Source organism: Zootoca vivipara, chromosome 7, assembly GCF_963506605.1.
Source record: "Zootoca vivipara chromosome 7, rZooViv1.1, whole genome shotgun sequence".
In the NCBI taxonomy this organism is placed as follows: Eukaryota; Metazoa; Chordata; class Lepidosauria; order Squamata; family Lacertidae; genus Zootoca; species Zootoca vivipara.
In genome coordinates, this window is record NC_083282.1 from 23,731,073 (window position 1) to 23,758,349 (window position 27,277).

The 27,277-nt window shown below is 42.1% G+C and overlaps 1 protein-coding gene across 1 annotated transcript in view; it reads right to left on the reverse strand.

Annotated features, from left to right (window-relative positions):
* The window catches only part of BRDT (bromodomain testis associated), a 36,011-nt gene extending 16,943 nt beyond the window's left edge, over window positions 1–19,068 (reverse strand). The window contains exons 1-12 of the mRNA XM_060277457.1: window positions 18,877–19,068; window positions 14,501–14,638; window positions 12,500–12,638; window positions 10,525–10,694; window positions 7,201–7,545; window positions 5,374–5,502; window positions 5,037–5,210; window positions 2,617–2,792; window positions 2,242–2,534; window positions 2,018–2,126; window positions 1,591–1,748; window positions 901–962 (exon numbers count right to left, since the gene is read on the reverse strand). Of these exons, the coding sequence (XP_060133440.1) occupies window positions 901–962; window positions 1,591–1,748; window positions 2,018–2,126; window positions 2,242–2,534; window positions 2,617–2,792; window positions 5,037–5,210; window positions 5,374–5,502; window positions 7,201–7,545; window positions 10,525–10,694; window positions 12,500–12,638; window positions 14,501–14,638; window positions 18,877–19,068 (2,085 nt within the window). The remainder of the gene's footprint in view (window positions 1–900; window positions 963–1,590; window positions 1,749–2,017; window positions 2,127–2,241; window positions 2,535–2,616; window positions 2,793–5,036; window positions 5,211–5,373; window positions 5,503–7,200; window positions 7,546–10,524; window positions 10,695–12,499; window positions 12,639–14,500; window positions 14,639–18,876) is intronic.
* Between the last annotated feature and the right edge of the window lie 8,209 nt (window positions 19,069–27,277).

Consider the following 27,277-nt stretch of genomic DNA (forward strand, 5'->3'; position numbering starts at 1 on the left):
TACTGCCAAGGAATTCCTCTTTCGTGCAAAAGTGAAGCTTAGAAAATATCCTAATACGGTACAGGGATACCTTGGTTCTCAAACGCCTCGGTACTCAAACCACTTGGAACACAAACACTGCAAATCCAGAAGTACCTGTAAATGTTCTGGTTTGTGAACTTTTTTGGGAAGCCAAACGTGCTCCCTTTCAAGTGTTACACTTCCAATTTGAGTGCCACACTTCTGTTTTGAGTGTTACGCTGAGGTTTGTCTGTTTTTGCTATTTTTTGTTTTTTGCGGCTCTTTTTTTGTTTGTTTTTGCGACTGTGCGGAACCCAGTTCAGCTACTGATTGATTGTGTGACTGTGGTACATTGCTTATTGCTTTAATTTTCTGGATCGATGGTCTCATTAGACAGTAAAAATTCATGTTAAATTACTGTTTTGGGGGGAAAATAAAAAAATTCCTTCAGTAGCACCTTAAAGACCAACTAAGTTTATATTTTTTGTTTGGGGGGGGGGTTGTTTTTAAAAGTCTGGAACGGATTAATCCATTTTGCAATACTTTCTATGGGAAAGCGCGCCTCGGTTTTGGAATGGACTTCCGGAATGGATTAAGTTTGAGAACCAGGGTACCACTGTACATAAAAAGGTGCGTTTCAGAGAAGGTACCCCTATGAAAACCAGACTCTAAGAAGGATGGGGGGAAGGTCCTCAACTGTGGGGGAGGAAAAGATTCAGGCAGGATCAGACATCTCTTTAGAGGTAAACGGATGCATAGGATGCTGCTCCAAGCAATTATCGCGTGCAGAGGTGCTAGCATATCAGGAAGAGGTGCAAAAGAACAGCCAAAGGGGAAGAAAAAGTATAAGTGAAAACTTGTGGACATTTTATAAGCACGGGTTGGGGGGGGGGAGTTTACCTTAAGCTGCTCTCTGCAAAATGAATCCTTTTGCCCATTTTCATTTTGCTTCAGGCACATTTCTGTAAAAGACGCAGAAGTTTAGACATCCAGGCTTTGGATACGCATGCTGGCATTACATACATTTTCGCTGTCGATACTTTTGTCGCTTTGCTTTTTTCCTCCAGTTTCTATCTCTGGTCCTCCTAACCCACGATTGCCTTAGGCAATGACTGTTGCAACCTATTCTTATTGGGACAGTAGGTGTGTGTTGCAAATACACATACACAAACACACAGGGGGGGAAGCTGCTCCTCGCCCTCTCTCTTGCAGTTCTTCAAGGAGAACTTCATCACAAACTTAGCTCTCTCTCCCAGTTAGCAATTTAAGAGTCTGGCCTGGAAGAAGTCCCAGGACTCAGCTATATTACTAAAGAAACGGCGATTTAAATGCGCCTATAAATATGCAACACCAGATGGCGCCAGACAGCAGGAAATTTTAAAACGCGGTTATCCATAGAAATTTTTCCGATCTAATTCCTGACTTCTTTTTTCGATCTAATTACTTTTTTAAATCTAATTTCTATTACGTTTCCCCTCCCCCTGTCCTTAGACCCCACCCCCAGTTTAAGTAGCAGAGCAAGATTCACTAGGCACATTGTTTCAAGAAGCTTATTCATAAAAAAGGAGGAGAAAAGGAAAACGAGTGCACCTGATTCAGAATCACTTCCGTTGGAAGAGCTGGAATCATTGCTGGTGCTATCAGAGTCAGAAGAGAGGCTGCTGCTGCTGCTGCTTTCACTTAGCCGGCTTGGCCCTCCAATGGTCTTTGATACAGCATTAGTTTCTGCTGTAACACAGGGAGAAGATCTGAACAAAACATGGGACTTGGGGAAGTGTGTGTGTGTGTGTGTGTGTGTGTGTGTGTGTGAACACAGCAACGTTCATGCACTAATAAGAGATTTAGGCTTAATTGACACTCCTATGCCTGTAATGCTTGCCGGACAAGACAGTGCGATAGTTTATCTCGCTGCTATGGCCTTTCCCAGTTCCGACAATTGTGCGATTGGGCCACAGAATCTCCACCCTTTTGAGAATTCCACATCATTATTTCTAAACTGCCTCCTCCATGCCTCAACCTACGTTTTGCGTTTTGCTTCGTGGAGTTGAGCTGCCCATTGACATCCAGCAACCTCCTTTCCAATTCTTGCTTCTTCTCAAAGTTAAACTCTTCCTTTGATTTTTTTGCTGCGTGAAATAAACGGGGCGGGGTGCAAATAAATATCAGGAACAAGAATCCAAACAATTCTCTAGGAAAAACGCAAGTTTCTCCTAACGTTTTCATGTACATTACATGACGCACCATAATGTTTCTTGGGTCTTTTTCTCAAGCAAGCCATAACGTATTTCTCCAGTTCCCTTAAAGTTGATGCTTTTAGAGTTTCAAAGTCTATTTCCATTTCATCGGGATTTGAGTGTCTCAGTGAAGGTTCTCTCGACTGAATAATATAAACCACTCTGCCAAGCTTCTCTCCTGGGAGTTTATTTATGTCCAAACTTAACTGCCTTTTTTCATCATAACTCATAGGCTTCGCATTATCCTCGTTCTCAGACTTGTGTCCTGGCTCCTCTTGCTGCTTGATTTTCTTTGAACGTCTGCAAGAGAGAAAATAAAAAAACGAGTTAACTACAGTGCCAACAGCTTCAAGTACAATTTCACACCCACAAACAATCTTACATGTTCAAAGACATTTTCTTCTTCAGCTTCTTCATCTTTCTCTTCTTTTGGCTTTCTGACTTCTTCCTGACTTTGTTTTTTCGCTTTTCCTTCTTAGATTTCCCTTTCTTCCTCTTCTTCAGTCTGGGTAAAGTTGTTTTAGCCAAAGCTTGCAACTGCTGGTGAACAGCCTTAAGCTATTTAAAAGAGAAGAAAAAGAAAAAGTAGGGGAGCACTAAAACGCAAAATATTTGCATGCATCTTTTAAAGAAGATTCCACCTAGAAAGATATATTCCACCTAGAAAGAAGATTCCACCTAAACATTAGGAAGAACTTCCTGACAGTAAGAGCTGTTCGGCAGTGGAATTTGCTGCCAAGGAGTGTGGTGGAGTCTCCTTCTTTGGAGGTCTTTAAGCAGAGGCTTGACAGCCATCTGTCAGGAATGCTTTGATGGTGTTTCCTGCTTGGCAGGGGGTTGGACTGGATGGCCCTTGTGGTCTCTTCCAACTCTATGATTCTATGATTCTATGAAAGTCGGCAGGAAAGCTACTACAAAGAGGGAGCATATCAAAGAGATCACGAATTCCCCACTCTATACTGAGAGAGAGAGAGAGAGAGAGAGAGAGAAAGAGAGAGAGAGAGAGAGAGAGAGAGAGAGAGAGAGAGAGAGAGAGAGAGAGAGAGAGAGAGGCAGCTAGAAAAGATTGATCTTCTGCTTTGCTTTTCTACAGTTTACATTTATGGGGGAATAAGCAAGCTGTTTAGTAGCAGTCAGACACTAGCAGTCGTACATAAGGAAATAATGTTTAGATTAAACCAATTTTTAGATTGAGAGGCGCCTGATTAGTGTTAATGTAACTGTGCTACAGATATTGAAACATCCCCATCTTAATTTCCGCAATGGCAGATCCATAATTTTACATCGAAACAATAGGACTTGACTCTGTGTGGATGCTTGCTGCATTGTACCAGATCTGGTGCCTATCACATTCCTTGAACGTCATACAGCCAGGACTGCCACACGTCCGGATTACCCCGGACATTACTGTGATTTCTAGAGTAGAATTGACGTCCAGAGGGAATTTCCGAAAGCACTTTGTCCTGGATCTTAAGTTAATTGGAAAATTGCGGGTTTTGCCTTTTTGTAAAAAACAAAACAAAAAAAGCCTTATATTTCAAAATTAATAATTCCAGTCCTGCACGGGGCCTTTACGTTAGCCCGACCGAAGCTTTTGTCAAGGGCAGATATTTAAACATCCCAAGAAACGATAGACATTGCGGATGTTTTTTGAATGTGCTGGACACAGAATAATATATTCTTGTCTACTGTCCATTGCACAACCAGCTATGCAAACCCTTGCTATCCTCTTTTCTGGGGGGTCTAACATCACGGCACAATGAAAATAAATATTAGATTCTATCTGTCTGACATGAACCCGGAAGTAACTACCAGACTGTTAGAGGACATCTGAAGGCAGCCCTGTTTAGGGAAGCTTTTAATCTTTAAGAAATTAGTGTAATCTAATATTTCTGTTGGAAGCCGCCCAGAGTGGCTGGGGAAACCCAGCCAGATGGGCAGGGTATAAATAATAAATTATTATTATTATTTTAAAAAACTGCTAGGGGGGGTTGAGTTTTTGTCAATAGTATCTCTCAGAGTGGTGAATGGCACTATTTAGAGGGAAGAAATTCCAATGAAAATCCTCATGACAACATATTTTTATATGGCTGTGTTTATGTGTGTGTGTGTGTGTGTGTGTGTGTGTGTGTGTGTGTAACACACACACACAAATGTTTTATGATAGTACCCCCATTTGCCAATCCTGGATGCAGGCTAGATTCCAGCTCCCAATGGGCAGTACGGGCTAACGCCCATGCCACCTTTCCAGAGAGGAGGCTGAGCCCAAGATTCCCACGCCGGGGCCTTAGAGGGGCCTCTGCCGTCCCACAACTCCACCACACTGAAAGGGTGAACCAGCTTACCAGAAATGAGGCAGCGAATAAGCAACATGCACTGTACAGTGGTACATCTACTTACGAATTTAATGTGTTCCGGACGCACATTTGTAAGTCAAAAAAAATTGTAAGTCGAATCCCATAGGAATGCATTGGGAGAAAAAATTTGTAAGTTGAAGCAACCCTATCTAAAAATTTGTAAGTAGAAAAAATCCTATCTAAACCGCATCCAAGATGGCGGACGGAGCTCCATTCGTAAGTAGAAACATTCGTAAGTAGAGGTACCACTGTATTAATTGTTTGGTGCAATCAGGAATATTGTTAGCCTCTTTTTTTTACTGCTTTGTTCAGCTACAGCCAGTGAGGAACTAGGCTGGTTATTCTGCGACACCGAGAAATAAACAGAGGTAACCTAGCAGCCCATCCATTCTGCTAATCGCAAGCACGCACCGCGGCTAGGTCGCATGTGTGCCTTGCCACTCACTTGATCCTGGAGCGCTGCAAGGCGCCTCGCTCTTTCATCCTCCGAATCCTCGGAAGAGGCGTCGCTGCTGCTTCCACTAGAAAGAGTTGCTGTGCTTCTTGCAGCCGGGTAGAGCAGAGGACTGCAGGGAGCCGGTTCATCTGGAATTCTGGCAAACAGCATCTCGAAGACATCCTTAACAGAAGAAAGTTAGCCATCTTACAAACCTCCATTGATGAAGTTTTCGGGTTGTTTTAACAGTTCTGCAGTTTCAGAACAAGGTAAAGCAGTTGCTTAAAGGCACTTCTCGGTGGAGTTTCAAAAATGCTGCTTTTCAGTATATCAATAATTCACTCACCTGGAGTTTTCTTGCCATCGCTACTACCTCATGGTCCGGGGAGTTGTATCTGTAGCAGTTCATAAACATTAGCCTAACATCAGCAGCAAACTCTTGGGTATCTTTGTACTCACAATTCTCCATCTTTTTCTGTGGAAAACAGAAGGATTTCTCAAGATTCCGATTCTGGGGTGCATATCCGATGTACGCTAATTAAGGACACCATTTATTTGAATCCTATAAATTTAATATTTGGATGATTGAGACCTGAACCCCAGATATCTGCCCAAATAAATATATTTCAAGTTTGTCATCCACAGTCGTACTTGGCTTATTAAGTACTGTATATACTGTTTAGTCAACTTAAATAGGGACTATTGCAGGTTTACACCTTATGAGGCTTCTAGACGAGAGCTAAAAACTAAAAACTGGTAATACAGAGATATCACAAACGGATCGCTGGCAACAAATTTTCTTATTTTGGCTATGCTGAATTTTTTTGCCACCTGTGGACAAATCTGTTCACAGCATAGGGGGAAGAGTAATTTCTCCTGCACTAGCTGCAGAAGGTTCCAGGAAGTGGGAAAAGCATAATTTGTACATGCTTGGTAATGCATATTAAACTGAAAAAGAGTTGTCAGAGCGATCATTAAAGCATACAGTATACCCAAAGGAGCGTCTCCATTCCCATTGTTTCAGCCCGGACACTGAGGTCCAGCTCCGAGAGCCTTCTGGCAATCCCCTCACTGCAAGAAGTGAAGCTACAGGGAACCAGGCAGTGGGCCTTCTCAGTAGTGGCACCCGCCCCGTGGAACGCCCTCCCATCAGATGTCAATGAAAGAAACAACTGTCTGACTTTTAGAAGACACCTGAAGGCAGCCATGTTTTGGGAAGTTTTAAATGTCTGGTGTTTCATCACTTTTTTTATTATCATTAATTCCGTTGAGACCCACCCAAAGTGGCTGGAGAAACCCAGCCAGATTATTTATTATTATTATTATTATTATTACTACTACTACACTACATACTGAAAACGCACATGCAGTTTCCGCCTTGGTGGTCCTTCTGCTGCTCACCATGCTTAGCAAAGTCTTTCCCTCTTTCTGCCTTTCTCCGCTCTCTCTAAAAGCCACCCATCTCTTAATAGCCCCTGCTGATGCTCTTCCTCCCACAAATGAGCATCAATCGTACGCTCAGAGGTGGACCACTTTGCTTTGCATGCAGAGCATCACAGGTTCAATCTCCAGGTAGGGCTAGGAGAGATCTCTGTCCGAAATCTCAGAGAACTGCTGCCAGTCACTACTGAGCTAGACTGACTAATGCAGCTTCGCACCATCCTATGTTCCTTCCCCATCACACGTCTGGTACATCGCCTCCTCTGGCAGGAACCATGCCAGACTTCTGCTCAGTGCCTAGTACACAGTGCATGCATGACAGATATTAAGAGCAAACCCAATGCAAAGGTTCTTCCACCATGGACATTTTCATCTTGGCTGTTCCCCCCAAAGCCCAGTCAATAACTAGTTACCAAAGAGCCACTTAGGGTATGGATGCAGAGCTCTAACTTCTCCAGGTTGGCAACTGAGGGGCCAATTGGTACAGCAGGGGAAAGGGGCAGGGGGGAAGCATGGGAAAAGGTTTGGCATAGGGGTTGCCAGTACTTCGTCTCCTGCCCTGCAAATATAATCCAGCCAGCCTTCAGTTGTTCCATACTCTAGCTTGTGTGGCTGTTAGAGATTGCCTTTTTTAAAGCCTTTAAAAATCCAAAAATACAATTTTCGAAATCTGAAGAATTCACAGGACTAGCCGCCAAATGCACTCACTACGCCGTGTCCCCCCCCCACTCACTTTAATAGTTTCAAGATCCATAGGGTGCTTAATAACATCATGATAGTCTTCAAGTCCTAAGGCTGTAATGTCTACTGGCTTATAAAAGGGCCAAGCATACATTGCATGATGCTTTGAGAACATTTCTCCAATGATCTCGTTACAGTATTTTAGAGGTTCTGTTAGCTTGACATTTTTCATGGGTGCGAGTGGCTGCTGGGAGTCTGGCAAGTCTCTTTTCGAGAGGTACTCTTCGCATTCTTCCCGAGAGGAGATCTTGACGATTTTGGGTTCATTGGGTGATGGAGAGGATTCACTGCTCGCTGTGATGATGGCAGTAGTGGTATCCGCTTTCCTTTTCACGCCCTTTTTGATACAGAAACACAGGCTTTAATAAAGAAAGGAGCTACAGCATTCACATTTGTTTGATGACCCTTTGAAATAAAACAGTTACAAATCCAACTATGACCAATATGATGCTGGACTTTCCCCCCCCCCCCAGCCAATTCCTTTCAGATACTTTCCAAGAACTTGGGAGAAATAGGCAGGTCTCAACCTAAGAGATATATTTAGTATCTTTTAGGAAGTTAGGAGGGAGGTAAAAAACAACAACCAGACTTCACTATAGATTTATTATTTCCTTTTCAGAAGACCATTTATACAGGAAATGCATACTGGTTATTTAGTTGTTGCATGGTATCCAGGTGAGGTGGTTCTCACCCCACCTTGGTAAGTGTACTCACCACTACCAAACTGATCACTGAGATATTGGGAGGAGTCTGTGATATCCTCTGGCTCAGATGCATGGCTCATACTAGGAGCTGTGCATTCTGTGGGATAACCACCTTCATATAAACCAGGCATCCCCAAACTGCGGCCCTCCAGATGTTTTGGCCTACAACTCCCATGATCCCTAGCTATCAGGACCAGTGGTCGGGGATGATGGGAATTGTAGTCCAAAACATCTGGAGGGCCGAAGTTTGGGGGTGCCTGATATAAACCATGCTTCAGACTAATTAGTACATGAAGGGGTTAATACCATAAAGTAAGCTGTCCTGCCAGGCTTAGCTATGTCCACTTCCCTTACACTGAGAGGAAATGGGCAATCAAGCCTATTGATCAGTCTACCTGAGAAGCTCAACATGTGAGGTCTGAGTTAGTTGCTCCAAACTAAGACAATATGGCTCTCACAAGCCACTCTTGAGTTCCTATTCCAATAATTTAGGAACTTTCACCACTTTGGAACTAAACTAAATTTTGACCGATATGGAAAAGCACATAAACCTGACCTTTGAAGTTTTTAACTTACTAAACATGTGGTCTTTTCCTATGCCAGGGGAAGAGGAACTCACTTGGAAAGGCTTGTTTTAAAGGCCTTACAAACCATATTTCCACACTTTACTCTGCTACTACTACTAGCACTACTACTACTATTAGAGTTTATATACCGCCCTATACCTAGAGGTCTCAGGATGGTTCACAGAAAACATTTTTGGCTACATATTTTTGTTGCAATGTAAAATTTCTGCTGGGGTTCTCTCATCAAGGAGTACTTGCCCCAAACTTGGCATCCAGGAATTCTCGTTTTTATATCTACTTTTTGCCTTGAACCAACACTGTTCAAGTGGCAGTGGGCGCAGGCCTGTGGAACGCCTTCTCACGAGATTAGACAGGCCCCCCCTCCTTGTTGAACAGGCCCTGTAGCTCCTTCTACATCAAGAAAATGTTTTTGCATGCTTAAAGCACTTTGTGTTTGATCCCCTCAAATGAGTTAATCTGTGCCCTGCAGTATATCTTCTCATACACACCCACCCACCCCATTGTACAGCAACAAGCATTGCACTGTTGTTAGGCTGTTGTTGTGGACTGCCTTCTGGGTTTGCTATATTTTTCGTTATCTGTCAAGACCCACCATCTGAGATGCAACAGGAGCCCCCTTAGGTGCCACAGAGAAAAATCCATTCATTTGTTGGCGGTATAATCATAGTTTAGGATTCTAGTTAGGTTATGCCATCTTGAAATAATGCGAGTCCAGCCACTGGGATGAAAAGAGATTCTGAAACAATACCGACTAGCACTGGACAATAATAGGTTGTGTAGCAGCAAGAACCACACCACCTTCATAAAATTTAGTTTTGTTGAAGTGGTGAAACAATGAACCACAGGGAAGGAGTAATGGAAAACTTCTGAAACAACAATGGGATATTAGCTCCGCCCAAGACATGATGGAGAGCAGCAACAGCTGAGAAAAAAAAAGACAACCTTTTACAAGGACAGGAAGGAACACCACAGCAGGGGCGTACCCAGGATCAAAACTGGGGGGGGCAAGAGAGGGGAAGAGAGAAAGAGGGAAGGAAGGAGGGAGGGAGGGAAGAGAGAGAAGGAAGGAAGGAAAGAAGGAAGGGGTGGGTGGGAGAGAGAGAGGGAGAAGGAAGGAAGGAAGGAAGGAAGGAAGGGGAGAGAGAGAGAGAGAAGGGAGGGAGAGAGAGAAAAAGAAGAAGAAAGAAAGAGGTGGGAAGGAAGGATGTAGCTCCCAACCGTGCCCCCCCCCTCAGGCTGCTCCTCCCCCCTCCCACGTTCCTGTCTCTGGCTGCAGCTGCGGAGGGGGCGGAAACAGCCTGGTTTCCATAACCCACAGCGACTGTTCCCCTTTAGTTTTTGGAGGGGAAAAGTGCGGGTTATGGTCTGTAAAATGCATCAAAATTTTTTTTGCTTCGGGGGGGAGCTGTCCCCCCTGCCCCTCGCTGGGTACGCCCATGCACCACAGATAGAATAATTGTCACACACAGGAGAAATAAGGATATCGTTTGAATGCTACACTTATAGGTTTATAAATAATTTAATGTGTCAATATGAATGGATATCGTTAATACTGCAGTTTTTGTATAAGGGGTTGTTATTTTGAATGGATTGTAATTGAGATGAGTAAGATTTTGGAACACAGAAACTATTAAGGCCACCTAAATTATATAATTTGGCATCTGAATGATTTGGGATGGTAATTGGATTATAATTTGGCATTGTTATGATGAGGCTACCACTGGATTATTGTAATTGAAAACTAACAAAACTTACTGTAAAAAAATAAAATAAAATTTAGTTTAAAATCCCTTGTTTCCAGTCATTCAAATCTAGAAATATTTCAGAGGCCTTTGTTCATATTTAGCGGTAATTACTGCTGGCCAGCATCTCTGTTGTTTTGTTAAGCATCTTCTTACGGGGGCAGATTCCATTCTTTTAAACATGTGCCGCTTCCCTCTTTTCATGTTGGTACCCATATTGTGCTCTGTACCAAAAGCCATACCAGTAGATGGCCAGGAAAGCACCCACCTTTTTACAACCTACCCCTTTCGTTGCCATTTCAGTAGCTGGCATGACATTTGATGGCGGAGTCACGGGTGACAGTTCTGGGGCATTTTGCTGCGGTGCCGGGGTCATCATCTGAGCTGGCTTCACTTTCTTAGCCTGTTTTGGCGGCTGGCTTTGGTTAAGTTGCAGGATTCCTGCATCGGGCGCTATGGAAATTAAGCAAAGCTGTATGAGCGAAGGAATTCTAGCAGTGCTCCCAAAACTGGCCTTTTTAAAGATTCTTTGCTAACTCGTCCACTGTCACAGCCTGGAAGCCTTTTTTGTACTTCTACAAATTCCCCCCCCCCTTTGAGTCTGCCAACACCTTCCTTGTGTACAGGGGTGGAGCTGTTTTGATCAGCACTTAAAGGCTGTTTCCAGACTACAGTTTGTGTTGTGATTTGTCTGCAGAGAGCTTAGATTATGTCAGCTAATTAAGTATTCGTTCCGATTTGTTTGTGGGAAGATGAGATGATGTTGCATCTAAGCAAGGGTGATTCCACCTTTTCCAGTGTATCTCCCCTTTACTTACTGCAAAAAGCTTGATCTTTTAGGAAAGCAGATCTGTTGCAGAAGACTTTCCGAGCAACTAGAACTGTGCGTTCTGAATTTGCCAGTGTGCGATGGAATTCCACCCCAAAATGGCATTACTGTATAGGATTCTCCCCAAAATAAACCCACCATGCATCCAAAACCTTTGCAGTAACCCACCTTATAAACAGTTATAACTAAACACATAGTTTCGACAGCTATTTTACCACATTTTATTAGGTATATTTTCTTAAATGCTGATTTCACTTGTATTTTGAAAACTAAAGTCAAATTCCTTTTAACATTCGATTTTATTGGCATCGTTGGTATTGCTAATGGATATATGGCATTGTTTTTGAATATATGATATTGTTTTATGTAAAATGCTTAGCCGTTTTGATGATCAAGTGGTATATAAACCCTGTTAAATAAATAAATAAATAACAGGAAAATTTATTTAACATTGGCAGTACTTGTCTTGGGCATTTTTTTCCTTGAGCGTTCCAAATTGTAATACAATACATGTATACTGTAATTCCATATTTTCCAATTATCTATCTATTGTTAGAGCAACTAAAACATCCATCAGGGTCTTATTTGACTGAGAAGGCATTAAACATGTTCAGATGAATACTACTAAATCAGTGTTTCCCAAACTTGGGTCTCCAGCTGTTATTGGACTACAATTCCCATCATTCCTGACCACTGGTCTTGCTAGCTAGGGGTGATGGGAGTTGTAGTCTAAAACAGCTGGAAACCCAAGTTTGGGAAACACTGATACTAGACCAGGCACCCCCAAACTGCGGCCCTCCAGATGTTTTGGCCTACAACTCCCATGATCCCTAGCTAAGAGGACCAGTGGTCAGGGATGATGGGAATTGTAGTCCAAAACATCTGGAGGGCCAAAGTTTGGGGATGCCTGTACTAACTAGAGGAAGCAGTTAGCACAATGCACCATTGAAAAGGTACATTTGCATTGCCAGCACTGATATATGTAAGATCCCGTTGTCATACAGTAAACAGTGATTGCTTTTGGCCTTATCATTTCCTTAGTGGAAGACTAGAATTAAACCTAATTTATATATTGGGAGAAAGTCTTAAGAAAGTTTGTCAGCTAGAACGAGCTCACAGACTTAAGCTATGCATGTCTTAGGTACAATATTTCCTGTTTTACTCTCTCATGTGTTAGATATAAGATTTCCTACTTCAATTGCTCGATTTTCCTATATTTAATCAGCCCTGAAAGCACCACATTCTTTATCCTACAACAGTTCTGCCGAATCTGACTACTAAATCTTGTCATCAGCCATAAATAAGTCTCAGTTGCTGTTTACTCTTTGTTCTATATGTTTGCCGTTGGAAAAGCTGCTCTCCAGAATGCAATATTTTACGGCCACTTCCATTGGTGCCACATTCCGCTCAGAGACCTCCGCTCAATTACTTTTCTTACCCTCCGTTCTTTTCCCTTTCCTTCTCCCTTTATTGACCACCACTATTTTCTCATCGGGGGGCATCTGTGCAACTTTCTGCAGAAAGACTTTTTCTAACGCTTGGGCCATGAAAACAATGTCATCGCCGGGCTGCAAGACAAGCATTACTACACATGAGATCAAGATGCTTGTAATGCTGACATTCACATTACAATCAGCTGCGAGTCAACAGGCAGGGACTGGTTTGTTTTTATTTTTTAAGTCACAGAGCTCAGGGCTCATTAGAGAGAATGGGGCACTGTCACACCAGTCCGCGGTTTGTGTTTCCATTGCAGCTCATCTGAGAGGTCTCCACCCTTTGCAAAAAGCTTACTCACTGTAGGAACAGCTGAAGGACTCCAATAACTCCAGCTCCTACAAAACAGTAGTATCCCAGAATTCTAGATTCAGGCAGGTAGCCATGTTGGTCTGATGCAGTCGAAATAAATAAATAAAATTGTCCAGTAGCACCTTAGAGACCAACTAAATTGGTTCTGGGTATAAGCTTTTGTGCAGGCACATGAAATCTGAAGAAGTGTGCATTAGGGTGATGACTTTTTCATTTTTTTCCCTCAAAAATTATTTCCTGTAGCACAAATGGATGAGCTTTTGCCTATTGATGACTAAAATGAGGTATATTCCATTGAAATATTAAAAAAGGTCACGCACAAACCGTTTTTAATTTTTTTGTATGCCGTTTTACCATTTCATAAAATTGTATTAACAATTCTATATATTTTTGTATCAAATTTGGTCACAACACCACATTCCACAATGGGGAGTGTTCTTAGCAACATAGGGTATACAAATGTCACACCTGCGCAAGGTAAAAGCCCCCTTTTGGGACCTCAGAACTCAGCCAGCAGACCCTGCTGGGCATGCTGGGAAAAGAACCTACAGGAGAGGTAGCAAAACACCGTCCTCTAGCGGCGTCTATACTGTTACTGCAGTTTAAAAAAGCTTCCTTGTGTGTTTGATGACCCTATATAATGTTGTATATATGTGACTCTAAAGCTTGGGTTCAATTTTATATCTGTTTACAGTGACTTCAAAAATGGTCAAAAAACTAATAAAAGTTTTTAAATCATTTTGTGCATGAGGTTTTTTTAATCAAATCTCTTTGAAAGTAAGATTTTATGTAATCTTTAATGAAAGCTCATCAAATTATAATACAAGGAAATGAGGTTGTAAAAAAGTCATCACCCTAACCCACACAAAAACTTTTACCCAGAACAAACTTACGTTGATCTCTAAGGTGCTACTAACTGGACTACTGTATTCTTTTTAGTATCCTAGAGGTTACATAGACATGGTTTTTTTGTTCCCTGCAAAGTTCCTCATTCCTGAAATTGTACCCATGCAAACATACATAGGCAGATGAATTTGATGCAGATTACAGGAAGGGTGGGTATGAAAAGCAGCTTGAGGCAGGACACTGAAGGAGCCTGGTTTAGCCGCTTCTAGAAGCAGGCAAAGCGAACAGCATCATGGATTCCCAAACCTGGGTCTCCCGGTTTTTGGACTACAACTCCCATCATCCCTAGCTAGCAGGACCAATGGCTAGGGAATGATGGGAACTGTGGTCCCAAAACAGAGAGTGGGGCTGTGGAACAACTGCCAGGAAGTGGAGCAGCAGGAGACGTGCAAATGTTTATACATGTTTTTGATGAGGTTCAGGTATTTGAGTAAAAAAAAAAAAAAGACAGCAGAAGTGGAGTATCCCACCATTACAATTAATTGTCTGTTTTAAGAATCCGCCCTACTTTAGCAACTGTAAGTTGTTTAAAAAGTCTGTACTTTAAATTGTCATAACCAACCCTGGGACCTTAAGAGGAAGGGTGAACAATAAATTAAATTATTAGCAACAACAACAACAGATGATTCTGCTGCCATTAAATAATCCCAAGTAGCCCTTACAGACCATTGCAGAGAATTCTGAAAAACCGCCACCTTTGGCTATATATAATACATACCTTGTTATACAAATAGCAATTTGCAAACATAGTTTTAAAATCTTCAATACATTCTGCAGCACAAGTGTAGCATGTGTTTTCCAGACGTTTCTGAATTGTAGTCAAGTCCATTGGATTTTTAATAATGCTATAATAATCCTGTTTGAAGTTTTTTTAAAGAAGAGAGAGAGAGAGAAAGAAAGAAATGTTAGAGTACCATGACTTAGAGTCTTAGAAGAACAGTTTGTTGCCGTAACCATAGACTTCTGCCTTCTGTCTTGGAGGGGAAAACTTTTCCATATTGAAAAAAAGGCATTCAGTGCAACACCTTTTTAAAAAACATATAACCTTCGATGTAAACTACTGTCCAAGGCCTTACTGAAATCTGCTTAATTTATGGCAGTGGATTGGGTGTAAGAGGAAAAACAGCATTTATATGGCTAAAGTCAAGTATTTTACATACAATCTCAGTAATTCTTAAAGCAAGCAGGTTGGGAAAACACACTTTCCCTCTGGAGAAAAGTTTTCGGTCAGCTAATTAATTGCGGGGACGGTGTTATTGTGCCTTCTATAATTAGGAACAAAACACAGCTTTCCAAAACAATTTAACTGGTGAACTATTCCCGCTATTCCTATAGAAGTGTTCCTAGATCTTGACATCTTCTCCATCTTCTCCGTTGATGCTTAAGGCCAAGTAAAACCCAGATGCATTGTAGCTGCATACCCAGTTTAGGGGTGTTTCTAGGGGCACCCTGAATTTTAGTTTATATAACCCCCCAGCAGCCCCAGAAAATACAAGTATATTTTAATCCAGGCAGACAGTTAGTGGAAGAAACTGACACACGGCTGTAGGTAGAGAGGTGCAGAGAAGGAACAATTTTGTCTGTAGCATTCGCCAAAAAGTTGGTCATAGATGACAAGCCAAGGTTGATGGTACAATGTTCTTGCATGTATATGAAATACGTTTTAAGTGTCTCCCTTAGAAATCTGAAGAGGCAGAAGAGGCCCAAGGCTAGTTCCTATATATATATATATACTACACTGAGTGAATGACCTCTAATATTAACCTCAAGTGACAGCTTCTTTGGAAATCCAGCACCAGAAATGGAAGGTGACAGTCACTTTGAAAGCACTTTTGGACAAACTGACCATTTGAGTTTGTCAAGAAAAATGGAAACATTGTCTGAGGGGTTTAGCCTTCACTGACAAGATCCAAGCCCTGGAATGATTTTTGAAGAGAAAGGCCCACAGACTGAATATGCACATTATAGCTCAGCCAATAAATAGTCAGGAAAAAGAAAAGATTGAATACTGATGAGCACCAAAATCATTTATGATTACATAGTCTTCCAGTAAACTGGTAGGTGACTTAAGATCAATCAAAAGGGACCTATTTTAATTAGTCAGCAAATTTTTAATTGGTATAGCTGAAAGTTAACAGCTACCTTTCCCTTTTTTTCTTTTACTTTCTTTTGGCTCTGATGAGTTACAACAATAGGAAATGAAATGCAGCTATTATGGGCTTTTCTTCCTACGATGAGTGAATTTTTGCCAGTTCAATTTATGTTACACGTCCTTCAGTATCTAAAATACAGAGGTTTTGTTCAGAGACAATGTGTTTTAATTTGATTGATTGGATAGGGGGCCAAGAAGGTTGGAGAGAGAAATTTGTGAATGTTTTGTTGATTAATTGATTGATAGCACTAATTATAGTATAGGGGAACTTAAGAGAGCAAGGCCATATATAATATAGCCACATTAATTATTTTACAAGTATGAATTATGGACTTGTGTTTAAGGGAGAAGACTTACTCTTCATTATGAATAAGTTCTTAGAGATTTCATTTTTCAATTTTATATAGCAACTGCTAAAAAAAAATAATTGCCATCAAAATACCACATAGCTGCAATTATTTCGTTGCTTCTCCACATTGAACTAGGGTGTTTTCACACTTTGCTGAAGACCATTTTCTACATATACAATGTATGTGATTTTCTTTTATCATTACAATTTTCAGCCAATTTGCTTCAGTCTAATTGACAGTAGTATCTTATTCTTTATCAGATATAATTATAATTCATAGTGATATGGTCTAATATTTGGTGCCTTACGGCATTAAAATTCTATTATTTGTGCATTAAAAGTTGCATTATATATCTCAGTTTGTTTGTATTTAGAAATACACAACAGCTACATTCCTAAGAGCATCTCACCATCTATGGTTGCTCTCGTTTTTATTGATACTTTTATAAACTACTAGCTGGCTCTGCACGCGTTGCTGTGCGTTAGTCTGTCAAATGGAGGGTAATAGCCCCCCTTCAGATCCCCCCGAGTCTCAGAGTCTCCCTGTTTTACAGGATCTCGTGGCGGAGGCGGGGTTTGTGGGTGTGGGCTAGACTCCATGGGGAGGGAGGAGGTGGAGGAGGAGCTGTGGGAATAACACCACTTGAGGGCGCTGTTTTAGTTTGTGGAAAAGCAGGTTTTTACCTGCGCAGGTATGAGATGTGAGCAATCCGAGGTTGTGCACTCGGGTAGTGGCATGGACCATTGTGTCCAAATTCCAGGACAATCGGTCAAGCGGTTTCGGAGAAAAGTGGAGCTCACAGTTTCTCCTTTTTTACATTTTTATATATATAGATATTAACTATATTAACAAGGAGTATGTTCATGAAGAGACACACTCCTCTTAAAACACTTGAATAGCAATTCAATAACCCAATCCACCATGCTAAGTGTGTGTGGATACAGAAAAAACTCCTTTCACCCAGCCCAAAACCTTTCCATGCTCCATCCATGGAGTATTCATTCATCTGGTGCTGAGCTCCCTGAGCTCTGGAGGAATTCCCACTGGGCAACGGCTCACAGGAAGCCCCAAAAATGTGACTTCAGGGGAGCCAGCCCAGAATCCACTGGATTTCAGAACGACCCTGCTGATGGCATTGGGTCCAATCTGTGGGGTGTAACATCACAAAAACAGTCAAATACAACATCTCCTGTTTGCCAAGAGTAGACACACAGAGGAATGTTGATCCCGCCAGGAGGACTTCCTGTCACACCTGGTCTGGAGCATCCTCCCCCTGCGTGTGACCAGGTAGACGGGTGTGACCCTGGCAGACCCTATAAAGGGGCTGGTCATGCAGCCATCTTCCCCTTCCTCCATTTTTCTCTTGACCCATCTTGATGCCTTTTGCTGTCTGCTGGCTCTCAGTCAGCAGCACATGGGCTCAATCCCCATATGAGATTAACCCACACTCTCTTCTGTAACTACAAGCTAAAGCCTCCCCTTCAGGGAACCTACTGAGAACTGAATGAGAATAAACTTATTACTTTTAAGAGAAGACTGCGGTTCCCTCATTGCGAGAAGTGAGGTTACAGGGAACCAGACAGAGGGCCTTCTCGGTAGCAGCACTCGCCCTGTGGAATGCCCTTCCATCAGATGTCAAGGAAATAGGCAGCTATCCTAATTTCAAAAGACACCTGAAGGCAGCCCTGTTTAGGGAAGCTTTTAATATTTAATGCTGTATTGTTTTAATATTCAATTGGGAGCCGCCCAGAGTGGCTGGGGAGACTCAGCCAGATGGGCGGGGTATAAATAATAATTTTTTTATTATTACGGTATTATTTTTAAGAGGGACAAAAGGGGAATTTACCAGGAACAAATCCAATCTGGACAAGCCAGACTGGACTGCTTAACTCAGGAGATTCAAACAAATCTACCAACTTGCTTCCAGCAATGTGCAAGGGGATGTGCTCTGCTCCCAGCTCACTAGCGTGAGTGAGGAAGGATAATATTTAATCAATATATCCTCTCCTACTGTCCACAACATTCCCACACAATCCAGGTTGGTGCAGTGCTGAGCAGGGCTATGCCCACCCCCACCTTCCACCCTGGCTGATGCGAGCAACAGTGGCTATACCACTTTGTCCTGTGGCACCCCATTGCCACCTGGTCAGGGATAAGATTGCTCTGTTATGCAGGAACACCTGCTTCAGTTTGCCATATGTGATCACAGTGAGAGAGAGAGAGGAAGCTCAAGAATTTGTCACAGATAAGGCTGATGTGCTTACATCACCAGAGTTTCTCACTGAAAGATGACCTGCATGTTCAGACACGTGTACCCCTGCATCTTCCATAACAACAGTGCTACTGCTGGTCAAGAACTTAATTCATTCTGGAGGTCCATTCTTAACCTGAAACTGTTCTTAACCTGAGGTACCACTTTAGCTAATGGGGCCTCCCGCTGCTGCCGCGCGATTTCTGTTCTCATCCTGGGGCAAAGTTCTTAACCTGAGGTACTACTTCCGGGTTAGCGGAGTCTGTAACCTGAAGCGTCTGTAACCCGAGGTACCACTGTATTCATATTTCTGTTTAAGATAAAGCACAGTAAACTCTTACCGGGAGGTTTAGGCCTGCAGCGTCTACCGGCTGGTGAAACGGCCAGGAGAAGTTATGTCTCCACATTGCTCTCATGAGCACCCTCTGCAAATACTGGAGCTGATTTGTCAAGCGGCCAGTTCCTTGGGCATTGATGTATTTTGGAGGGGGAGGATTGACAATTGTTGTGTGCTGCTGACCTGGGGCGGCCATGTTGATCTCTAGCGTGTATCTGTTGCCCTGTAGGTCAACCTCTGTGTCAGAGAATCTGCAAGAAAAGCGATCCGCGGCATGTGAATCGATTCATTGTTTTGTCTTTACTCTAGAAGATAAACCATGTTTCCAAGAAGGTGGAAAGCCTCAAAAAGGCATCATTTGCTGTGATACAAAACACACGTGTTTCGTGCGTGAATCAATAGCAAAACTCGTTTACCGGATGGCAAAACTAGGGTGAGAGATACCTGGGGCAGCAATCCCTCTCAACGGTCAACTTGGGGGATGTTGGGGGAGGGGAAAGAAACCTACTGCATGTGTAGTAGCTCTTTGTACTTCATTTTTTAAAGCCTCACTTTTCAGCCAAAAGGCCCACAGAGCAGTTTACAATGATCAATAATAAGATGCCCTCAGGCTTACCATCTAATACATGATACAAGAAGAAGAGGAAAAGGAGGGGATGGGGGGGGGAGAAAAAAGTATAGTCAAGCACTAGTTCTTAGTTGCAAGTTTCTTACAAGCATGTTTTCTACCAGGACACAAACAAGATATTTGTAGCAGCTTCTTCACTGATGGATGGGGCCAGGTTGATCTACCCCAGGCACCCCCAAACTGCGGCCCTCCAGATGTTTTGGCCTACAACTCCCATGATCCCTAGCTAACAGGACCAGTGGTCAGGGATGATGGGAATTGAAGAACTTAGCAAAGCTACATCACAGAAAAGCCATTCTGAATAAGGACAACACAGAATCAGAATTATTTTATTTATTACAACCAAACTCAAGACATGGGCGCGTTGGCAGGTCACTCTCATGTTCAAGATACAATGCCACCCAAATTCAGGAGGGGAAAAAGTAAGGGCACATAAACTTATGGCTCACCACTCAGAAGATGCCAAGGAAATAGGAACTCTTGCATAAAGTGAGGATTTGTCATCCCCCCACCTACCCCCCCCCCACAGCATAAACCAACAATACCTGCATGGATCCACAAACATACAAAGGGATATCTTAAGCCAGTTTCCAGAGGAAGCATGTGTTTGGATGCAAGATGATGGAAGACAAAACTGTGGGGGGCAGCTATTGCTTCCATGCCATACCTGGTGTCCCTTGGCTTGTCCTTCTAGGAAAGGGGTTGTTTTAAAAGCCAGATTATTTTCTAAGAGTCAGAAGAGGCCATTTCTTACATCCACACCTCTCAACTGTCTTCCTAACTGCCATAGAATCTTTAATCCTGGATGAACTCGTCAAGTCTGCTTCAGAACTGCCATGCATCTAGTCTCTCTGAGAAGATAGGGCAAGATACTGCCACAGAAACTAAGTAGCTGGAGGCACTTATTGATGATGAGCAAAAGAGGTCACATAAAAAGAGGGTATAGATATTCAAATCAGGATCTGTGCCTCTGCAGAGGATATTGAACTTCCACCTATACTCGACCCCAGCTATGGTTGCCCCATTCCTGATATACTGTAAATAGATAGATAGATAGATAGATAGATAGATAGATAGATAGATAGATAGATAGATAGATAGATAGATAGCCCAGATTAATTGCAACTTCAACTCTGTACACAACTGAGTTTTTGTCAGCCAATTTGTCAAGCCATCTGGATATGGATTCAGAGCCTGCCATAAGCCAATCACTCAGGAGGTACAGCAGAGAAACAAAGTACTGGGAGGAAAAATCGAGCTTGTAATTAAGCGAGGATTAAGAGGTTCTAAGAAACGTAATAGAATTTTATTCAAAGCAACTGTTAATTAAGGTACTAGCACACTAGGGGAATCTAGGTTCGACACAGCTATTGCAATAAGGAGTCATACAACAGACTTAATTCATATATAGAGACGGACAGGTGCCTGCATGCCATTTGGTTGGGGGGGGGGATGTCTTTGTTGTACTACAGCAACCTTCGAAACAGTTGCTTTCACATCCCAAAGTGTTTTTGAGACAGTATTGTGAATAATTTCCAGTCTGATGTAGAGCATTGGGTCAGTTGCACTTAACCAAACAGTTGCAAGTTTCTCCTGGCTACATAGTTACTACTCCTTTCTTTGGCGCAGTATGCTTTCTATTTCCTAGCTAGCTTAACCAGCGCTCCTGACTTTTAAGAAGTTTCGTTGGTCCTCGGAATAAAATTCAAGGTTTCGTGTCATTCAACAACAGAACTTAACTAGATTTTGGAGGCTGTTGTTACAATTAGTTGTCAGAACACTGCATGCATCACACGCAAAAACGTGGGCAACAAACCTTGAAGTTGCTTACCTACAAAACCCAACCTCTCGTGCATTAAACTGCATTGGAATCTTTTTGATGGAGGGAAAAACAAAATTGTAAGACAAGCAATTTGGTCATGCTTTCCCTCCATCTATAGGACGTGGCCAGGTATTTCAAGATTTCCTATTATTGAGCAGAAGCTGAGTAAGAGGACACCAAGCCAAGGTTCTCAACAGCAAGCTGCCAGATATACCCCTTCTCGGGTGCACTTGTGGAAGAAAAGTCAACCAAGAGACATGCACCTTCTTATGCAACACAGTCTCTCAACTACAAGTCCCACAATTCCTGCTGATATTTCCTATGCACAAGCAGGAGCAGCCAACAGGGTGTGGTTTCTAACCCAGAAGCAGAGAGGGACCAACCACCATAACAAGCAAGGTCATAGACATCTCTGGGACAGTGGGAGCTAGCCTGTGCTTCTGGTAAGATGTACAGGCCCTGCAAAGTAAGGTGAGTACCGTAAGTTGAGTTAACCCTCTTGCCTCTAGGAAGAGGGGAGGACATTTCACCCAACCCCTTGCCCAATGGCACAGAACTGAACATCTAAATCAGGGTGGAGAACCGGTAGCCAACATTTTAAATACCCATAAAGAAGAGGACGCGTCCTGGAAAAAGAGGACATATGGTAACTCTAAATATCCTACCAAGTTCAATACAGCTTGTTTTTGTTTGCAAAGACCTATACTTTCATCAGCTCCTTTTTTGTCTTTTGCAAGCAAAACTAACTGTGGATCAGATTATTTATGAAACCATCTCATAATTAGGAAATATTTTTCTTTTCATTGTTATTCCTAGCCAAGCCACAAATCATCACGCACAATTTCTGATTCAGCAGGGAATAAAGAGAGAAAATTTAAAAAAATAAAAGTAGTTGGAAATCAGAGCTATAACATGAACCAGCCCAGCAACTTACCTGTAAGGAAGAAGCAGACCTCTGAAGCACAGCAAACCAGAAATTTCCCCTTTGCCTTTTCACTACATGGGATTTAGCCACATCTGTGGTTTATAATTTCACAATGGCAACACCTGCCCAGGTATTTTCCCATATTAGTTTGTTTTAGAAAAGGAAAAAACCCACCCAGAATAATTGAATAGCATGTTAGTTGTATTTCAGTTTAGCTAAATATGGACTGGTTGTGTGTCTTAATTTCTTTCATTAAGCAAGAGAGGGAAGAGAGGGAAATAAAGAGAGATGTGGAGATACTAGCTTGTCCAAACATTACTTCCCCTGATTTACATTAAATTAACTTAGGCATTGATTCCTGTTCCTGTAATAGTGTTATAGGAATGGTTATCTAAACTTGTGTGGATGATTATCTAAACTTCTATTGCAGCCTTCTTAGGTGTAAGTTTATTCAGCCGTCCGTTGAGTTATATAGTGTTTACTTACAAAAGTTAAGTTGTGCATGGAACTGCAGTAGAGAGTTTCCATTGATGTTATGGGAACCACATGAGATCTAACTAATTGGGGTCGAATCCTGCACTGACTTTGTCCAAGAGAAGCTGTGAGCTGTGCCTCTCTGACCAGCGTTAAATATGAAAATGGAGGGTGGAATAATGTCTAGAATGTCATGTAGGAGAGGAAGAAAGGCCTTGCAGATGTATGCTTGTGCATATGGTGGGACTCTGGCCATAACAATTACTAAATAATGCTCTTTCATTCTCATTTTCAATAAAAGCACCCACCCACCCTTTATTGGAATTTGTCATTGTGTTCCACAGCATTGTTAAATACAACTGGTTTAATGCGGGTAGTTCTCTCTCCCGGCATTTCCCTTAAAAAGTCCTTTTTAAAATATAAAGCAAAACTTGTAACCTTACCTTTGAAACAGAGCTATTTTGCTGCTTAGAAAAGTCCAGGTGGCTCTGATAATTAGCACAGTCATAGCATTTGCCAAGGATGCTACACCTGGTGGCACTAATTCATTCTTATGTGCTTGCATGTATGCAGCTTGGCGAGTTTGTTAAAAGCCCCTTCTTTGTAAGAAAGGGTTGGGCAAATTGGCTTAGGAGACCCTGTAGTCTATGTCAGATTTCTTTTTGGGGGAGGTTGCCTAAATCTGTAATGATCTGAACTGATCTAACAATGCATTTGCAGTTAGATGGTTATGGGGCCCTCTGCTGTTTTTATGCATTAATGAAACGGCATCAGAAATAAAAGTTCCGTTTTAGGGTCAGTTTGGGGCAAAGGCACGAAACGTAAGAGGACCTTACGCATTATATGTTACGTTGCCCTTTATACAATGATGCAAGAGAACGGTTTTTGACACCTATAATGACTAGGTCCCCTGGCCAGAATCCTTCTGATATGATTCTTTATCTCCTTGCAGACACAGATAAATATGTGACCTGGCGTGTAGCACTTTTTGCAACTGTCGCCAGGAAAATTAGGAAAAATTATATTGCTGAGATAGCTATTAACTGTAAAGGAGATGAATTTATCTGACTCCATCCATACCAAGATGCAGCTCTCAAACTAAAGTTGTACAGAATTATCTATTGTATTGTTTAATATTTCTTTTAATACATCAGTGGCCATGTGATGATTTAGTTTATAAATTTTATTATTTAATGTTTCAACTGGTATATTAAAGTGTTTCCATAGCTTTGTGCTGATTAGGTCATGTTTTGATAATGTAAATGTTCCACGTTTTGTACCAAATTTGTATATATTTTACTGAATTACATTGTATACATTGCAGCAGCCTTTGGCTATAAGCAATAAACTTGATACCGATACTGTTTCTCCTTTAGCTGTCTTCAGTAGGGAGATGTCATGGATAATCTATGGTTTGATGTATTTATATTTTTGCTTTGTTCTTTCAAGCTTTATTGTAATGTTTACAGAAAGGTGATATGCAGACTGCATACACATTATACGTTTAAAGCACATTTAAAGTGTATTCTTTTCCTCAAAGAACTCTGAGCACTATAATTTACCCCTCGCAGAGTTGCAACACCCAGCGATCCTTAACAAACTACAGTGTCCGGAATTCTTTGAGAGGAAAAAATGTGCTTTGAACGTGCTGTAAAGGTAAACAGCCTAGGTTTGACTGACTTCACTATGGAATGGGGTTGACTTCTGAGTAAAGGCCTGTAGGATTGCGCTGTTAAACTTGGGGAGTTTTAAATCGTTCCTGTAGGACAGGTGTGGCAATGCTTTGGCCCTCCAGATGTTGCTGGACTACAACTCCCATCCCGTGCCAACTGTTGGCCATGCTTGCTAGGGCTGTTGGGAACTTTGTTCAGCAATATAAGGTAAAGGTAAAGGGACCCCTGACCATTAGGTCCAGTCGTGACCGACTCTGGGGTTGCGCGCTCATCTCGCGTTATTGGCCAAGGGAGCCGGCGTACAGCTTCCAGGTCATGTGGCCAGCATGACTAAGCCACTTCTGGCGAACCAGAGCAGTGCACGGAACACCATTTACCTTCCTGCTGGAGCGGTACCTATTTATCTACTTGCACTTTGACATGCTTTCAAACTGCTAGGTTGGCAGGAGCTGGGACCGAACAACGGGAGCTCACCCTGTCGCGGGGATTTGAACCGCCGATCTTCTGATCGGCAAGCCCTAGGTTCTGTGGTTTAATCCACAGTGCCACCCGTGTCCCTCCACTGCTGCTGTAGGGCATCCTATTGAAAAATGGGGATTTGTCTTTTGCAGTTAGGACAGTTTCCATGTTCCGCTGGCAAGTACTTATATTTCAGGGTGGGGAGAGATTTCGGTCCCTTTTGGTTTTTTTAAATTGCTTATTTTTTCCATCTGGTTGGGAAAGAAGGGTCTGCCAGTGCAAAGTTTTTGAAAAGAGATTCATGTGATCCAGAATGATATGCCTGTCCCCATGAATGGATGCCTTGTTGATGTGAATATAAGAGATTGCTGTTTGTTGTGTCTGTGGTACATTTTCACTCAGAGGAGTGTGATGGTTGGTTTAGATTCACTGAGCCAGTAATAGATCATAGCCCGATGATTAGTTAAAGTGTTCTACAATGTCATTTTAACCTTTCTGCAATAAGGCTACAAATAGCAATCGTGCCATGATAGTTTAGATTTGGTGGAAATAGGAGAGCCTCGCTGCAGATGTTTGCTGCAGGACAAAAGTTGCAGGGGGGTGTTATGTCTAAAATATATATACCCTGGGGTCATATGTGTTCTGCTTCTACCAACATAGCTTCATTTAGAAAGCAATACACTCCAGGACTTTGCTCAAACAGGTGCAGGATTTATTTTGGATAACAGGTTATTAATATTTTGGATGAACAAAATGTACAATGCCATAAATTAGAGATGGGGACCCTGTGGGGCTCCAGATGTTGTCGAAAGTCAACTCTCACCAGCCCCCAAGCCACCGTGGCCCAATGGTCAGTGATAGTGGCCATTGAAGTCCAGCCTTATTGTTGTCAACTTGCCCTTCCCTCTAAGGTCCCCAGGTGGATTATAACCGTGAAAACATAATGCCATAATGAAGATGCCAGACACATCTCTTTGGGGAGGGAGTTCCATGACTTGGGGCCCACCCCATCCCTGACCTTCTGAGGTGAAGGAAACAACTAGTAGGGCTCCCTCTGCCATTCTTAACCTCTGAGACGATTTGTAGGGAAGGAGGAGGAGGCCTGTCAGGTCTTTGGGGTCTGAGTTGTTTAGGGCTTTAAACTAGTGTGAGCACCTTAAATTGGGCCACAGGTTCCCCTTATCTCAGCATCAATAATCTGTATAATCAGAGCAGAATGAACACACTTAGCACAATCCTATATGTGTCTACTCAAACGTTAGTCCTGTTGCATTCAAGAGGGCTTACTCCTGTGCAAGGGGACATAGGGTGACAGCTTATGGCTCCCTAAACCTTTCATCCCTTTCATTCCCAGTTGTCCACTCTGACACTTCTCCCTCTCTGCTGCAATTCTCTCCCACCTCTGAGCTAACCGTGGTAACAAGCCACACTCAATCCCATTCCTCCCCTCTCCCAACCAGCTACTCTCACATGATGTTTGCTATAGGATTGCAGCCTCAAACTCTGAACTATACAGTAAAGGGTGCATAGATCTTACACAACATAGCCTTTCGTCCTAGGAACATGACACCAAGATTATACTATTTGCGAGTAGGCCTGCGAGCAGGGATTTCGAGACTCATTTCATGTCCATTAAGCTTAACTGGAGCTGTGCTAATCGTATTGCATGCAGCATATAGCTCATTTCAGGACCAAATGAACATAGGTATTGCATAGACACCAATGGTCTGTTGATGAAAATATAGCAGGGATGTGGAAAGCCGGCTTCCCTACAAAAAGATTCACAATTAGAGTTGCATATCACTGTCGTGGGCTCCAGTCTGAGTTTTCCATAGAGCATTCAGCAACTGCAGAAATGATTCTCAGCTCAGCTGTGTGTCTGCCTTATTCCATACTGTACTTGGATGGGCTTTCTGCTTGCACATCTAGGTATGTATTCATAAGACATCTTTTTTAATGTGTCTGCGACTTCTGTATGTGTCTTTATTTATTGGGACCTTTTAGCTGGGAGTCCTATTAATAGCTGAAAAGCTGCGAAATGCTTAGCTCTGTTCTATGACATACTCCTGAGTTTTTTAAAAGGAAACTTTTATTAGGAACACAGTTCTTCCATCAAAAAGTGCAATGTATAACATTTTTGTTTTTTATTGGATTGTCTTGAAAGATTTATGGTGCATTTGATTTACAAGGTAATGCCTTATAAAATGTTTGTACAGTCCAGCTTGGTTGGTGTAAATCCTTACATTCTGGAAAGTCAGTTACAGTAGCATCAATTGGCATATAGTCCATGAAAAGTTTGAAAATTCTTGCTGTTGTGTCGTGTGTATTAAGCTAGGATGTTTATGTAGGATTGCCAAAAATCAGAGGCTAAGATATACTGATCTGTTTACAAACAATTTTTCTGTCAACAACAGCTTTGTAATT